The sequence below is a fragment of the Macrotis lagotis genome, chromosome 1, assembly GCF_037893015.1.
Source record: "Macrotis lagotis isolate mMagLag1 chromosome 1, bilby.v1.9.chrom.fasta, whole genome shotgun sequence".
Taxonomy (NCBI): Eukaryota; Metazoa; Chordata; class Mammalia; order Peramelemorphia; family Peramelidae; genus Macrotis; species Macrotis lagotis.
In genome coordinates, this window is record NC_133658.1 from 222,508,114 (window position 1) to 222,524,041 (window position 15,928).

The window sequence follows — 15,928 nt, forward strand, 5'->3', positions numbered from 1 at the left end:
GGGTTAAGTGACTTGCTGAAGGTCAGGCAGTTAGGCAATTATTAAGTGTCTGAGGCTGGATTTGAACTCAGGTTCTCCTGAGGGAAAATTTATTCTTTTTTATACTTTTATCCCAAAATATCATTTTACACATTCTCACATTGGTCTCTTTGTTTTTGGTGAGGTGAAGGGTATGCTTTGGTCTGTGGTTTTTTCCCTGGGGCAACTTTAGTGACTCAGTGGGTAGCGTGCTGGGTCTGGAGTCAGGAAAACTCATCTATTTGAATCCAAATATGGCATCAGAAATTTACTAGAAAATCACTTAACCCTGTTTGCCTCAATTTCCTCAAGTGTAAAATGAGCTGGAGAAGGAAATGGCAAATCACTGTAATATCTTTGCCAAGAAAACCCAAAAGGGGTTATGAAGAGTTGGACATGACTGAAATGATTCAACAGTAGCAGCAGTGTTGCTGTTTAAAAGAAGACAATTTGTCTCTGATTCTTTCTGGATGTCTAACTTGTGGCATTTAAATCTCATGCTCTGTGAATATGAAACCATGGGTCCATTTCCTTACCATGGATACCAGGAATAAACATCCCCATTTAGCTAAGCTTTTTATCTTGTCCTGGAACCTTCCAAAAGTATTCCATGGCTTCCCTTGCCTTGCAGTAAATAGCAGCATGGAACACAGTGAAAAGCCAGCTCCGTTTCCCAGGTTCTTGAATGTTGCATCCTCAGTCCAACTTTTTATTATTTAAATATTATACTTAATTGTATTAAATATGTTCCATTTAGATCTGTTAGTTAAATAACAACCACAAAAATAGCATCATTTTAGAGTTGGAAAGGGGAAAAATTCAGTTTTGGAGCTTATCTGATATCATGCAAAAATTTAAGAATCTAAAAGACTGGATTATTCATTGTTTAACTTCTTGGATGAGCATCGTGTAGAGACAACCTTTATCTGACTGTTCTATATTAAATATATTTTTACATAATATATACAGACTACATGAAAAAATCATAGAACTGCTCTATGGCTTAATTTCTTTTGTTTGAGATATTCTCTAAAGAATGTAATTAAAATATTGGGACTTATGTATGTGGTCATATGATGAGATTAATTTTTTTGGATTTTTTTCATTGAAAGAATAGAAATAAATCATATAGATAAATAGGTGAGTAGATAGATGATATCATTTATTAAGCACTTACTCTTATACACTGTGCTAAGCAAAGAGGTACAATATAAGCAAACAGAATAGAGAGTCCCTTCTCTCAAGAAACTTACATACTAATGGAGATATACAAAACTAAAAGGAGTGCTGGAGAGGAGGAGAAGGTACTTACTCAATGGGGATGAAGATATCTCAAAAAGTATTACAGAGATCTGATTCATGGCAAGAAAAGGCAGTCAGGAAAAAGCTAGAGTAGGGTCCATTTTTCTCAGGATGGAGATTTGAGTTAGTGGGGCCATTCCCAGAAAATTTTATTTCAAGATTAATTTTAAAATAAGAGGGTTTTCTCCATCCATAAGAAAATTGTAATCTAATAAGTAAAAGGAAGTCAAGAAAAAATGTAGTAGTTATCTAAAACTGAGGGAAGATGGACTTTGATCTATGATTTAAAGGGATGGAGGTCGCGTGTAGTATATTAGATGGAGAAAGGTAGATTATTTAATGCAATGAGAACTCTCAGGCAAGGAATCCAAGAATGGTAGCTTCCCCATAAGCCTCGCCTAAGACTGTTTACTTGACATTCAATACCTTTCAGATACTGGATTCTGGAGTTTCCAGCAGAATTTAATCTGGATCTTGGTTTGATTCATATGACTGAAGAGTTTCAGGAAGTAGCCAGCCAGCTGGGATATGAAAAACATATCATCCTCATTGACATATCCAGCATGTAAGTAGGGCCCATGAACCTATCCTTCAAACATGAGGAATTCCATCTTCTTGGGATTACTTGTGATATTCTGTGCTAACCTTATTATTGGTGGGTTAAAGATTATATTTAATACTCTCTTTTTGAAGAGCAACTACATTGGACAAGGCTGTAAGATGTACATTGTGAAATTTCCTTGTACTTATCTACTAACTATGTCATACAATGGAAACACATAAATAATGTCAGTCTTGGCTTCCACATGCTGTCAAGGTGGTCCTTCAGAATTGGGTAGGTTGCAATTTATCATTCACTAAAATAATCATTCCCATAGGAGACAACAGATTGACTCAAATGAGAAGTAGGGGGTAGCAAAATGTGAAAAGAGCTCAGAATTTGGAGACTTGATTCAAACACTGGCAAATAAGTTTCTTTGCCTCTCTGGGCTTCAGTTCTTCTGTAAAATGAGGGGATTAAGGTAAATGACCTCAAACATCCTTTCCAACTCTAATTCTATGATATTATAGTAATTCATAGATATAGAGAATTAAGGTCTATATACACTTATCTCATTGAAATCAAATTAATTCAATGAATTTATTAAATACCTACTGTGCATTTAACTATGCCCTCTAGGCTCCAGTCAAACCAGTTTATTCTCTCTTTCTCTCTTAATATACTTCATGCTATTTCTTAAATACTTTTCTATACCTCCTAGGCCCTTTGCTTCCCTGCTGTATTATTTCCAAGTCCTTTAAAGTACAACTTAAATTTTACCTTCTCAGTGAAATCTTTTATCACATCCTCTCAGGTCTCATAAAGCACTGAATTTTCGGTCTTTATTATGTACTTATTTATTAGTTTGTATTATAGTTACTATTGTATGTTCTATGTCCCCAGATCAAACTAATATGTTACATTATGACAAGAACAGTGTATCATTTACATTTTATATCTCTCAGGGCATCTCATAGTACTCTATACCTAGCATGTTTAAATGTTTGTACAGATGAATTGAATCAAATAAGTCTCTAGTGCTAATCAACCTGCTCTGGAAAGCCAGAGGCTGTCATGGTAATACTCCCCCTCTCTATTTCTGCTGCCCCAGTCTAAAATCACTCTCGCACCTTTAGCTTTCCAGACTGGCTTTTTGTACACCACTGAGTCATTCTCCCCATCCTATTCCCCCAGACTACAGGAGCATGAGAGAGGGAGGGAAAGAGACAGGAAGAAATGAGTTATCAGAAGGGAGGAGAAGGCATCTAGTCTCCCAGGATCCCAGGATTGTTGCTAGGTATTAGAGATACAAAAACTAAAATGAAATAATCTCTGACCTACAAGACTGCATGAATAGTAATTATTATTATGGTAAAGAAGGTAAAATGGAAATAGTCTTTTTTGAACTATTGATCAGATCAGACCTGTAAGATTTAATGATTACTATATCATGGGACTTACTGGGGCTATTCCTTGGCAAAATTATGAAGCATGGGTCATTTTCTTCTGCTTCATCTTTTCTTCTCCATCTTCATGAGTACCTGGTTCCTCATGTTCAGACTTTTCCAACAATGCTCCATGTGGACCTACCCTTTTTTATTCCACCTCCTGCCTTAGATATCTTTCCGATAACTTCAGTCTTCATAAAAATGAATTTGTTCTGTGTTTAGTCCCTGCAAAATATAACCTTTCATGATCATTTACAAACTAACCCTACGCTATGACGATAACTCCAGGGGCTAATGATGTTGGAAGACCTCTGAATTTGGACCTTTCTCAGACATTTACTAGATATAAGACTATGTATAAGTTATCTAACTTTTATGTACTTCAGCTTCCCCCTTTGCAAACTGGGAATAACAATATTACCTGTCTTAGAGGGTGTTTGTGAGGATCAAGTGAGTGGGAAACACTTTGCATACCTTCAATGCCAATTATTACTATTACTATCATTATGAATAACATTGACAATAATCATATTCACTGCAGGGAGTTTTGCATTAGTAACAGGAACATTTAGATCTCTAAATCTGAAGGAATGGAAATAATTCTATGTTTTCAGATAGCTTAGCTGTTAGGAAGATTATTTGGGGGCAAAGGACTTTCATGTCCCTTGGTAATGATCTATCAGAAACTTGCTACTTTACATGCAGGACTGCAATTGGTGCCTTTTATTCATTAATATTTACAATTATTATGCCTTAAAATGTTAGAATTGGAAGGAATCTTTAATAGAGTTTATCTAGTCCAATTTTCTGATTTTACACAAAGGGAAACTGAACCCCTAGAGAGATGAATTTATTTAATTAGTATCGCCAGGAAATATATCAGAAGCATGATCAAAACCCAAGTTTTCTTATTCCTAAGCCATTCAGTGATCTTTCAACTATACCACAATATGTCATATTGAATTCTGAGCTGTGTAAAATATGAATTTTTAGTTTGAAGCCATGTTATTCCATCTAGCTAATAACTCTCATGATCTGTCTTCTATCATGTGGCTTGGCACTTTCTGGAGTGACTTTCTTTAAAGTTATACTATGTGTGGGTCAGAAGTTTGAGTATGGTATAGATTAGCTCAAGAGTTTCGAGAGCAAACTTTGCTTTATGATGCCCCATGTCTGGGGAGCCATCTGCCAAGTCTTATTGACTTGGAAGCAGCTTCCGGGAACCTGGACAAAAACCCATGCTGTTCTTCATTCAATCAATCCATCAATCCATCAACTGACAAAAAGATGTTAAGCTCTGCATTGGGTGATAGAGATACTAGAAGTTTACAGTTCTAATGGGGGGGGGGACAACAGGAACATTTGTATTTGCAAAACTATAGCAACTATTCAGCAGCACTATACTTAATATGGTTCTGGACCATGTTGACCAGACTTTCTTTTTTTGTAGTCCTTCCTATGATTGGATGAGAAGAGTCACACAGAGAAAAAAAATATCTAAGAAGGGAAAAGCCTGTCTGCTGTTTGACCATCTGGAGCCCATTGAACTGGCTGAACACCTTACTTTTCTGGAGCACAAATCTTTCAGACGGATTTCAGTAAGAAACTTGACCTTTCCTGTTCCAAGGATAACAAACATCATGCCAACTTCCCCAGGAACACCATTTCCATCCTTTGAAGAGCTGGCAGCTTCTGTCACTGTAGCCCCCCTGGAAACTTACCCATAGTCTCATAAGAATAAGCCCTTTGAAATAAGGAGAAATATTATCCTGTCATTGTGGTTAAGAAGTTAAACTTCTGCCCATTTTTTTCAATGTTTTCTTTGTGGGCCTAAAGTTTTTTGTTTTGTTTTGTTTTTTCATATATGCTCTAGAGTTAAGGACATTCAAAGTTATTACATTCAGTCAAATGATTTTCTTTGTCCTTTGAGGAGAAGGTTAAGTGCTTAATTGTGGTTGATGGCTTAAAACAGAAATTATAGCCTTCAGGGAGTAACCCAAAGCTTGGGCTCTTTCCTTCTGTGGGATCAAGACCCTGGACCCAAAACAGCACTTTTCAACTCATCTTGATACTACCTTCTTCCTCTTTTCTACTTTCTTTTCCTTCCTCATGTACATTAGAGCATTTGGGGACAAGCATGCATTTTTGAAGGAAGTTTCTTCCATTAGGAAATGTGTTCCCCTTTGTCGTGGACATAAGGGATGTCCTGTGGACAGATACATAGTAGAAGTGGAACAATTCTTGCAAAGATGTCTCTGAAGGTGCATACATACAGAACTTGATGGCAATACTATTGAATGTGTGAAAATATTCCCGACTTTTGCTTAAAAGTAGCCATCATTCTGCCTGCTTTTATTTTGGGGCAACTGCCTCTAGCTCTAAAAGGATTTCCTCTTTTTTTTTCTTCAAGTTTTTGCAAGGCAAACGGGTTAAGTGGCTTGCCCTAGGCCACATAGATAGGTAATTATTAAGTGTCTGAGGCTGCATTTGAACTCAGGTACTCCTGACTCCAAGGAAGGTATTCTATCCACTGTGCCACCTTGCCTCTTTCTTAGTATAGGTCTTTGTCTGTTGGATGTGAGTTCTTAATGTTTTTGTTACTCTTTATGTAAATACATGATGGAGGAATTGTGTATATTAAGAAAAAAATTTCAAAATTTTAAGGATATTGTGAATGTAAGAAAGGTAATATAGATGATGGATAGATGGATGGATGGTAGATAAATGGTAGATTGATCAATACATAAGATAGGTAAATAGACTGATAGAACAAAGAAGTCACTTCTCTTATCCAAGCATCTTTTTGATATTCTGCTTCAGTGAGATTCATTATTTCTATTTCTTTCTTTGCTAGTTCACAGATTATCAAAGTTACGTAATTCATGGCTGCCTGGAAAATAACCCTACACTGGAAAGATCCATTGCTTTATTTAATGGGATCTCTAAATGGGTCCAATTGATGGTTCTTAGCAAACCAACTCCACAGCAAAGAGCCGCAGTCATCACAAAATTTATAAATGTTGCCCAGGTAAGGACACTTTTCTCTTCTTGTAAGTGCCTAGTAAATAGACTTAAGGTAGTAATATATTCTAAACCACAAGTACTTAACCTGAATAAATACACATTTTCATAATTGTATTTTAATTTTGTATATTTTAATCATTTAAAATTAGTCTTAAAAGAATTGATAGGCTTCATCAGATTGCCAAGGAGATCCATGGGGATCTATGGAACAAAAAGTTAAGAACTTCTGCTCAAACTTTTTTCAAAGCACTCTCTACTGAGAAAGAATGGTGGACAAATTTTATATTATCTTTGTAGATATGCTGAATAATGGGTTTGCTCATTGAATTTCTCATGATTACTTTTGGAGTTCCTCATTTGTTTAATCATTAATACCTATATTTAAGGATTTATTAAATCCTTCCCTATGGCATTTCTCTTTCAGAAACTCCTTCACTTACAGAATTTTAATACATTAATGGCAGTGGTAGGAGGACTAAGCCATAGTTCTATTTCCCGCCTCAAAGAAACTCATTCTCATCTTTCTTCAGAAGTTACAAAGGTAATTCGTGATTTACTCATTTATTTATTTATTTTCTTATTGATGTTTAATTTTATTTTTTTCAATTACATGTTGTGAAAGTTTTTCAACATTCATCCACAAGCATATTTATGTTACATAATTTCTTCTACCCTCCCTTCCCACCCCTCCACCCCTCAGCAGCAAACAGTTTAGTGAACATTGTATATGCACATTTGTTTTTTTTTTTTTTAACATGTTTACATAGTAATCATTTTCTGTAGGAGGAATTAGGTCTAAGGAAAAAAGAAAAAAACCATGGGATAGGAAGGAAAAATAAGAGCAATTTTTAAAAAGTGATCATAATGTTCATTCAGATTCTGTAGTTTTTTAAATTATTTTCTTCATCTGAATTTGGATAGTATTGTCTATAATAGGTCTCCAGGGCTGTCCTAGTTCTCTGAACTGCTGAGAGGAGCTGCCTCAAGGTTGATTAACTCACAATGTTGTTATTAATATATTCCATGTTCTCTTGGTTCTGCTCCCTTCACTCAACATCTGTTACTGTGATTTATTCAAATTTAAAAGAAAATTACTTGTTATCTAGAACTTACCTTTTATGTGCACTAGATAATACATAATGCTGTATATTATGTATATACATATATATATATATATATACACACACACAAACACTCATCAAATATAAACAAATAGGTATTTTCCCTTTTCTTTGACTTCTTTGGGGCATAGACCTAGTAGTAGGTCAATGGGTATTCCCAGTATTAGGTCAATGGTATGGCCCTTTGGCCATGGTTTTTTAATTTTTCTCCAGAATGGTTAAACTAATTCACAGTTTCACTAATGATGTCCTAGTATCCCAAATCTAAAATGTATTCTTAATTCCCTTTTAAATAACCTGTTAGAGGTTATAGGAAGTACAAAGTTGAGAAAGGTCCCCATTTTCGACAAATTATAGAAATTATGTACATGAAAAACTAAAGGCTAATCTGCAAATTTGGCCTTTGTGTGTAATATTTATCCCCAGGCTCAAAAAGGACAAATTTTTCCTTTACTGAGAAAAAAGATTATAAATAAGGATTGTTTCATTCTTTGTATTTCTATTCTCCATGTTTATCATGGTGTTTGGTAGATAGTAGAAATTTAGATAAATACTTGGTAACTGTTTGATTGAAAAGATTTTCCAGAATTGTCATTTCATTAATTTTAAGTTGTGCTTCTATAGATAAATCAGAGTATCAAAAGTCACAGAAGCCATTCTTTTATACTCATATCACATACCCAGTTCTGGTATCCTGGAGTTCACTGTCCCATTGGTTTTATGACTCATTTTCTCATTCATTTGTATCTAAGTCAACCCAGTAGTCACTCTGTGACTTGAATGTATCTGTGAAGGGTTTTAGATCCTTAGAAAAATATATCATCACATATCCAGAGATATTACCAGGGAGGTTATAGAGTCACCACTACTTAATTCTGTATCTGTTTGCAGGACTGGGATGAAATGACAGAACTGGTCTCCTCCAGTGGCAATTACTGCCGTTATCGAAAAGCTTTTGCTGACTGTGAAGGCTTCAAAATCCCCATCCTGGGCGTTCACTTGAAAGACTTGATTGCCGTTCATGTCATTTTTCCAGACTGGACTGAAGATCATAAAGTCAATATTGTGAAGATGCACCAGCTCTCGGTGACTTTGAGTGAGCTGGTCTCCCTCCAGAGTGCCTCACATCACTTGGAACCTAACATGGATTTAATCAACCTTCTAACTGTAAGTATCAAGAACGTCTGTGTTAATTGTTCCTTCCTTCCTCTCAATCTAGTAAACCAATTGAGGTACTGCAACAAGAACTGGTTTTGCTGTTGGATATAATTCAGATAACTAAATGATTAGATCATGGAAAAATGGAGTGGTCACTAAACTTGTTTTTTTAATAATTCACCTGTATTAAAAAAACTCTGAGCCTCTATTTCAACATATATATGTATTTGTGTGTATATATGTGCAAATATTTACTCATTTTATTGCACAGTTATGATTATACCATTATGCATATTACAATACACAAATAAAGATGAAAAAGGATAGGATAAATGTGAAATATTTTTAAATTAATGCTAAGTATATTTATTTAATAAATTTTTTCTCACTAAAATATGAATAAGAAATTAGTAATTCATTATTAATGAAATAGAATGAGAATAATATGATTGAAATATGCATCATTATTTTTGAAAACCTTGGTTTAACATTTTGTCTTGGTGTTCCAAGGTCTAATTTTAAGTTTGGTTTATGATACATGTTTTTAAAAAATAATTATATGAGTTTATTAATAATGGTGGAACATAACTGAGTAGATAGAGCACTGAACATGGAATCAGGAAGCCCTGAGTTAAAATCTGACTAGACTCTATGTCACTGTGGGAAAATAATTTAACCTCTATTAGTCGTAATAATTAGCTAATATCTGTTAAGAACTTGTCATATGGTATCATATGATCAGTCATGACTGAACAAGAACTAATAATGATACTCTTTTTCAAACTTACACTACAATTATGATGTTATCAGAAATCATGTTCTCTGATGGTAGTTATTCTTGAAAACTGAACAGGAGATAACATTTTTATGTTTTTAACAAAGATTCAAGGTTCATTGAAATTATTCATTTAGCAGATTTTTAAATAAGTTAGATAATTTGATTTCTAAATTTAATTGTTCAGACATCAGTGTTTATAGTTGACATCCATTGTTTTTAGCAATCCAGAAGGGAGAGTATAAGTATCCTGGAGAAAAGGATGCTCAACATTGTCAGAGGCTGAGAATGAGGGCTAAGAAAAGGTCATTAGATTTGCTAATAAGAAATCATTTATAAATTTGAAAAATGAGTAGAATAATGAAATTAAATCTATGAGACTGGAAACATAGTAATGCATTCTCCAAATCAGGGAAAGTCAAAAGAAGAGTGATTGGTAGGAGACAGAGGAGAATGTAATGTAAGATCTGTATTGCAGATCTCAGTCACTGCCACAGAGCTTGGTCCATACAAGGACTCTTGCTCTCAGCTGGTCCTGAGGTTTTGGTATAGGTAAAATGAATGGAATGGGTTACCACTGGCACACAGAGTTGATATGTGCCTGGGTCACGGTCTTTTATGAAGGACCTTAAGCATGAAAGGGGAAAGATTTGGAGCTTCCAGATTTGTGGGGGGAATATTGGGGATATTGGGGAACAGCTGCAAGTGGGGGGATGTTGTGCTACAATGGGTTAATATAAGTACAGTTGTATTGAAACAGTCATGGAAATTGGCAATTGTAGAAAGGTTGGGATGTTACCTATCTTCCCATGATCTGATTGAGGTCCTGTCATGTTCCAATGGAAATGTATAACCCTCATTTTGGAGGCCTCTAACATACTCTACAAAAGGCTGACCTAGAGTTGGGAACACTGAGTTCACATTTCTCCCTTAACACATATTCCCTGTGTTATCCCAGGCAAATATCTTGGTCTTTGGCAGAATAGAAACTGAGCTTCAATTTCCACTTTGGGAATTCTTTACATTAATGAAATCAGTTTTCTATTAAAAAAAATATTGCTGGAAGCTGGAAAAGAATTGTAATCTTCTAACTGTCCTAGAAGCTGAATTCACTTCCTATATGTATAACTTCTAGATGAAGCTCTTCTGTCACAGCTGTGGAGAGAAGTCACAGGTTAACGTACAGTAGGTTAATTTGGCTTACAGGTACATGGTTTCCAGGTTTTTATTAACTCAGAAACCTGTTCCCAATCACCCTCACCCCTCAGGCCTGGTATACTTAGAGGAAGAGAAAAAAGGAGGAATAAGGTACAGTGTGAAATAAACATGATTTGGTATTAAAAGATCTAGGTGTGAATACTGATTAAGCCAATTATTGCCTTTGTGACCTTTTCAGGCTTTAGTTTCCTCATCTCTAGGTTCATCTAGATGATGTCTGAGGTCCATTCTGGTTCTGGGTCTATGACTTTATTATCCATTGGGTACCATGGATCCTCTGGGAATTGAATTGGGACCAATTAAAGGCTTATATAGATTTTTTTTACTTTAGATTCAAGGAAAATAAGGTATTGTACTGGTCAAAATCTCTTGAGGCTTCTGGATGGTGCCTGCCAGACTTGAACTCCTGTTCTGTCTTCTGGGCAGTGGGATGAGGCCACTTCTTGTTCCATTTGCAGAACCATCTCATCAGATGCCTCCTTCCCATACCATAGGAAGGACAATCTCAAGCAACCATTTCAACCATTCCCTCCCCTACCCTCAGTGATGGTATACAAAAACATCTACTCCACCAGCGATCATCAGATAATCCAGGAAGATAAAGACCACTGCTTCTGAGTGGAGAACTGTTACAGTCATTGACACTCTTGTCCCTTACCCTAATGGTGGTGGTCTTCAGAGAGAATATGGAAATTAACAATGGAAGATATCCCTGCCACATCTGAATTGGGGCTGCCCTAATCACATGAAGTGCCATTGCCATATACTCTCCAGACTCCATTAGGGTCGCCTCCAAAGATTTGTGATGGAAGCCTTGGAAAATCAACAAAAGATGGAAGGAAAGTGAGGGGATGTCTGGTATGAATTTATTGCTGTTGGGTCAGTTGTTTTTCAGTCATATATGACCCTTCATGACCATGTTTGGGGTTTTCTTGGCAGAGACACTTGGAGTGGTCCACCATTTCCTTCTCCAATTCATTGTATAGATGAGGAGATGAAGCAAACAGGGTTAAGTGGCTTGCCCAGGGTCACACAGCTAGTAGTGTCTGATGCCGGATTTGAACTCAGGAAGATGAGTCTTCCTGACTCCGTTGCTGTTAGTATTCACTGTGCCTTAGCACAATGTGGAGTTTGCTACTAATAGAAGGTTTATAAAAAGATCATCATGGCTAACATTTATATAGCTCAAAATTTGTAGAACACTTTACAATTGTCTCATTTTAATCTCATAACAATCCTGGCAGTCAGGTACTATAGGTTCCCCATTTTACAGATTAACTGAGACAGAGGTTAAGCAACTTGTTCACACAACTACTCAGAGTCTGAAGATGAATTTGATCTCATCTTCCTGACTCTGGGTCCAAAACTTTATTAATAATTGTACTATATAGTTATGTAGGAAATATGTATTATGTACCATGTAAGGAATAGAAGGTAGAGAAAGACAGGAGCAGAGGGGGTCTAGGACTAAGTTGTGTGTGTGTGTGTGTGTGTGTGTGTGTGTGTGTGTGTGTGTGTATGTGTGTGTGTGTGAGTTTGTATGTGTGTGTGTGTGTGTGAGTGTGTGTATGTGCACACGCCAACATGATGCAAATAAATTTCCTTGGGCTACTGGGTTTATATTTTAAAATGTATGGCTCCTAGATATTTGTCCCATTATTTCCACATTTTATGTTTGTCTACCAGAATAATATTATATATCATCTATGATTCTGGGAGGGACAAGCAATTCAAGGTCCACTTGAGATAACTGGTTAGGCCATTAGTAGTACTCTGCCAGGAATATCAGGGTTCAAGATGAAAGAAGCCCCTCCCCACCCCATTTCAGTCATAAGATGTCAGGTTTAGAAACAAAGGAAAGTCTTGCCCTGCCCATATTGATTTTGCCTTTGCCTGGCTCACTTTCACAATAAAATCATAAAGTCATGGAGGTCAGGGACTGACTAATTCATCTTTGCATATCTTTTTGCATCCAAGTACACAGCAGGGCCTATAACTTCATAGAAATTTAATTTTTGTTTAATTAAATTGTTTGGATGTGCTATCATCATTAAGGTCATCTCGCCCTCTGCACATTCAGGCAGGTTCAAGGTGTTATGAGTTCCAAATTTTTCTTAGGGCAGGAGTAAAGGAAAGCTCTCCTATTATCAAGGATTTTTCTATCTCTCTCAAGGGTTTATAGGCTAGGGAGGACAGTTGTCTGGAATTAATTGCCAAGCAAAAATATCAGAATTGAAAGTTCTCAGAGAGAATTGGCATGGGATGGCAGACTTTGAGGAACTTGGAGGTAGAAAGATCTGTGTTCAAATCCTATTTCTGACATATACTCACTGTGTGAAGATGAACAAGTCACAAAATTTCTCTGAGACCTGATTTCCTCATCTATTATACTATCAGGTTCAAGGAGAATCATAATTCAATCCAATAAAAATAAGATGCTTAGTCATCTTTTTCATTTTTTTATTTGAGGAAAAGGAAAGACTTGTGCTCCTTCTCCAAGTGCAGATCAGCAAGTTGTCTGTAATTTGCAGTTTTAGAGCACTGTGGGGCAAAAATTTCAAGTGTAGATGAATTTAGACCTAGATCTTCATGACTCCAAGACCTGTCTACTACCCCACGTAGCCTATCTATTCATCTATATTTGATGTTTATTTGCACTGCCTATAATTTGTTGCTTAGAATACTATGCTGCAGATCCTGAAGGTCAATTCAACTTCAACTTCGAGTAGGGGGTTAGGAAAAGAGCAGTCAAATTCCCCTACCCTTGCATAAACTGGGTGAGGGAAGGAATCCTTAACTGCATTTTTATTTCCTATATTTATTTTGGCATAGTTAGCTATGAAGGTAAAAATATTTGGGTTCAAGTTCCAGCTCTGCTTACCCATGAATTATTTGATCGGCCTCAGATGCCTTATTAGTAAAACTAGTAGGTTGAACTTGGTTGAAAAGATTCTGTCCAACAATTGTTACTGGTACTCTTACTCTTATTAATAGTAGTGGTAGTGGTGATGATGGTGGTGATGATGTCTGGTGTAATAATAGCTAGAGTCCTGAACCTCATAGTCAGGAAGATCTAGTTCAAGACCCAAACTGTCTATTTGACCATGTTAATTTACTCTCTCCACACACCAGGCAATTCTCTAAGACTGCAATTATAAGTAAAGTTGTAAATTTGCATTGGTAGAAGGATTGTTTGTGATTTTGGGGTGAGATTTCCCAACTCCAATGAGACCACAGTTCTTCACTCAGTCTCCCTCCCATGAAAGTATTATTATTTTTCCTATGATTTTATATGAGATAATTGTAACCAAAAAGTGATCTCCTTATCTTCTCTGCCGATGTGTTGTAAGTAAATTTTCTGAGGCTGCTGGAATTCACTCTACAAATTTATGGTTTCAAGATGTTCACTCAAATGATTTCCAGGCCATATATTTGCTGACTAGAGGATAAGATCTCCTGAGAGTAGCCCCATAGCCAGTTGGGTCCTTACCATTTTATAGGAAAAAAACCAACCAGTAGAATCTTATATTTCTCAGGGGCTGAAATCGTGCCTCATATTTTACACACACAGACACTCTGGGTTGGAGAGGAAAAAATAATCCAACAAATTGCATACACCTGCATCAGTAAATCATTTGCACATGTAAATTTGCTTCTATGAATAATTGTACAGAGCAAGAGACTTGAATCTGGCCCAAACCCACATGCACATGTGATGTCTGCCCACCAACCACAAAGTAATGCTTTGGTTTTCGAAGCATCCAGTTGTGCTGTTGGAGAAATCAAGACCGTAACTTCATATGTCATGGCTTATTCTGATGGATTCCTCATTTAGATGGAAGATCATGCTCTATTAAGAAATTCTTTGTGGAATACAAATGTGACAACTTGTAATAAACGTGCAATAATAAATAGTAAAGATAGTTGAATTTATTAATCTTTATTGTCTCTATAAGATCTAAGAGAGGGTAGATTAATAAAAAATAGAATTAGTATTTTAGTTGAATTGATGTTTTTGGAATTGTGAAATACTATGTGAACCAACAAATATATGAAAACTCATAAAAACTAAATAACATATTTTGTTACACAGAAAGGAATGTGGAAGTTCTTACTTGTGTAGAAGTACTGGCCCCTGTATCAAGCATTAAATATCAAAAATCTTCTAAATGGGAGATTTAGATAGACATATGGAAATGTTACTTTCAGGGTTATAAAATGGCAGAGTGAAAGAATATTATTACTAGGAAAGTAGCTAAGAGCCAGATACTAATTTTGCCCCTAAAGCTAAACTAGCTTTATGACCTAGAAAAAGGAATGAGATGATATGTGGTTCACACATTCAGGCCCAGACTAGACCTAAGGGGCCATCTAAACTAACACCTTCATTTTACAGATAAGAAAACTAAAACCCATAAAGATGATCTTTGATTTTGCTTATCTTATCCAAATCCTTAATTTGACAGGTAAGAAAACTGAGAACCAATGAAGTTAACAATTACCCAAGGCTACATGAATAATTAGTGACAGAGAAAGAATTTGAACCCAAGTCCTCTGAGTCCCCAAACCAGTGCTTTTTCTAATCAAAGTGATCTATTCATTAGTCCCTAAACATATATCAAGCATAGCTGGATTAGATTACCTTTCCTCTTCTCTCCATTTATTGAATTCTTTTGTTTCTTAAATTTTTGCAAGACAGTGGGGTTAAGTGACTTGCCCAAGGCCACACAGCTAAATAAGTGTCTGAGGTCAAATTTGAACTCAGATCGTCTTGATTCCAGGGCCAGTACTCTATCCACTATGCCACCAAGCTGCCCCCATTTATATAATTCTTGCACTACTTTCTATATTTGTGAATTTAGACTATTCATTTTACCTCTCTGGGTCTCAGCTTTCTCTTTTATATAATTAAGAGAGATGAAAAAGATGACTCCATGTCTTCTTCTAGCTTAAACTATCATCCCTTAACAGTAATATGGATGGTTCTTATTCTTAATTACCAAAGCATCCCTTAACAGTAATACATTCAGAAGAGTAGTAGGCTTGAGGAGAAATAAAATGTGTTCTTTTTGAATATATTGAATTTGAGCTGTGGAACCATCTAGTTCAAAATAGGCAGTTCATAATATGGGACTAGGCCTCAAGAAATACATGAGTGATGGGATATATAGATTTGAGAGTCATCTGAATAGGTATAGTAATTGAATCCATGGGAGTTTTTATAACTATAAAATGAGAGAATATTTATATGGAAAGAAGATTCAGGATAGATCTCTGTGGTATACCTATAATTAGGGGGTCTAATATAGAAAATGAACCAGAA

The 15,928-nt window shown here is 35.9% G+C and overlaps 1 protein-coding gene across 2 annotated transcripts in view; it reads left to right on the plus strand.

The window, feature by feature from the left end:
* The window catches only part of RASGRP3 (RAS guanyl releasing protein 3), a 136,496-nt gene that overhangs the window by 73,794 nt on the left and 46,774 nt on the right, over window positions 1–15,928 (plus strand). For both annotated transcript variants that reach the window (XM_074209686.1, XM_074209685.1), the window contains 5 exons: window positions 1,754–1,885; window positions 4,760–4,907; window positions 6,164–6,337; window positions 6,758–6,874; window positions 8,346–8,621. In XM_074209686.1, coding sequence (XP_074065787.1) covers window positions 1,754–1,885; window positions 4,760–4,907; window positions 6,164–6,337; window positions 6,758–6,874; window positions 8,346–8,621 — 847 coding nt within the window. The remainder of the gene's footprint in view (window positions 1–1,753; window positions 1,886–4,759; window positions 4,908–6,163; window positions 6,338–6,757; window positions 6,875–8,345; window positions 8,622–15,928) is intronic.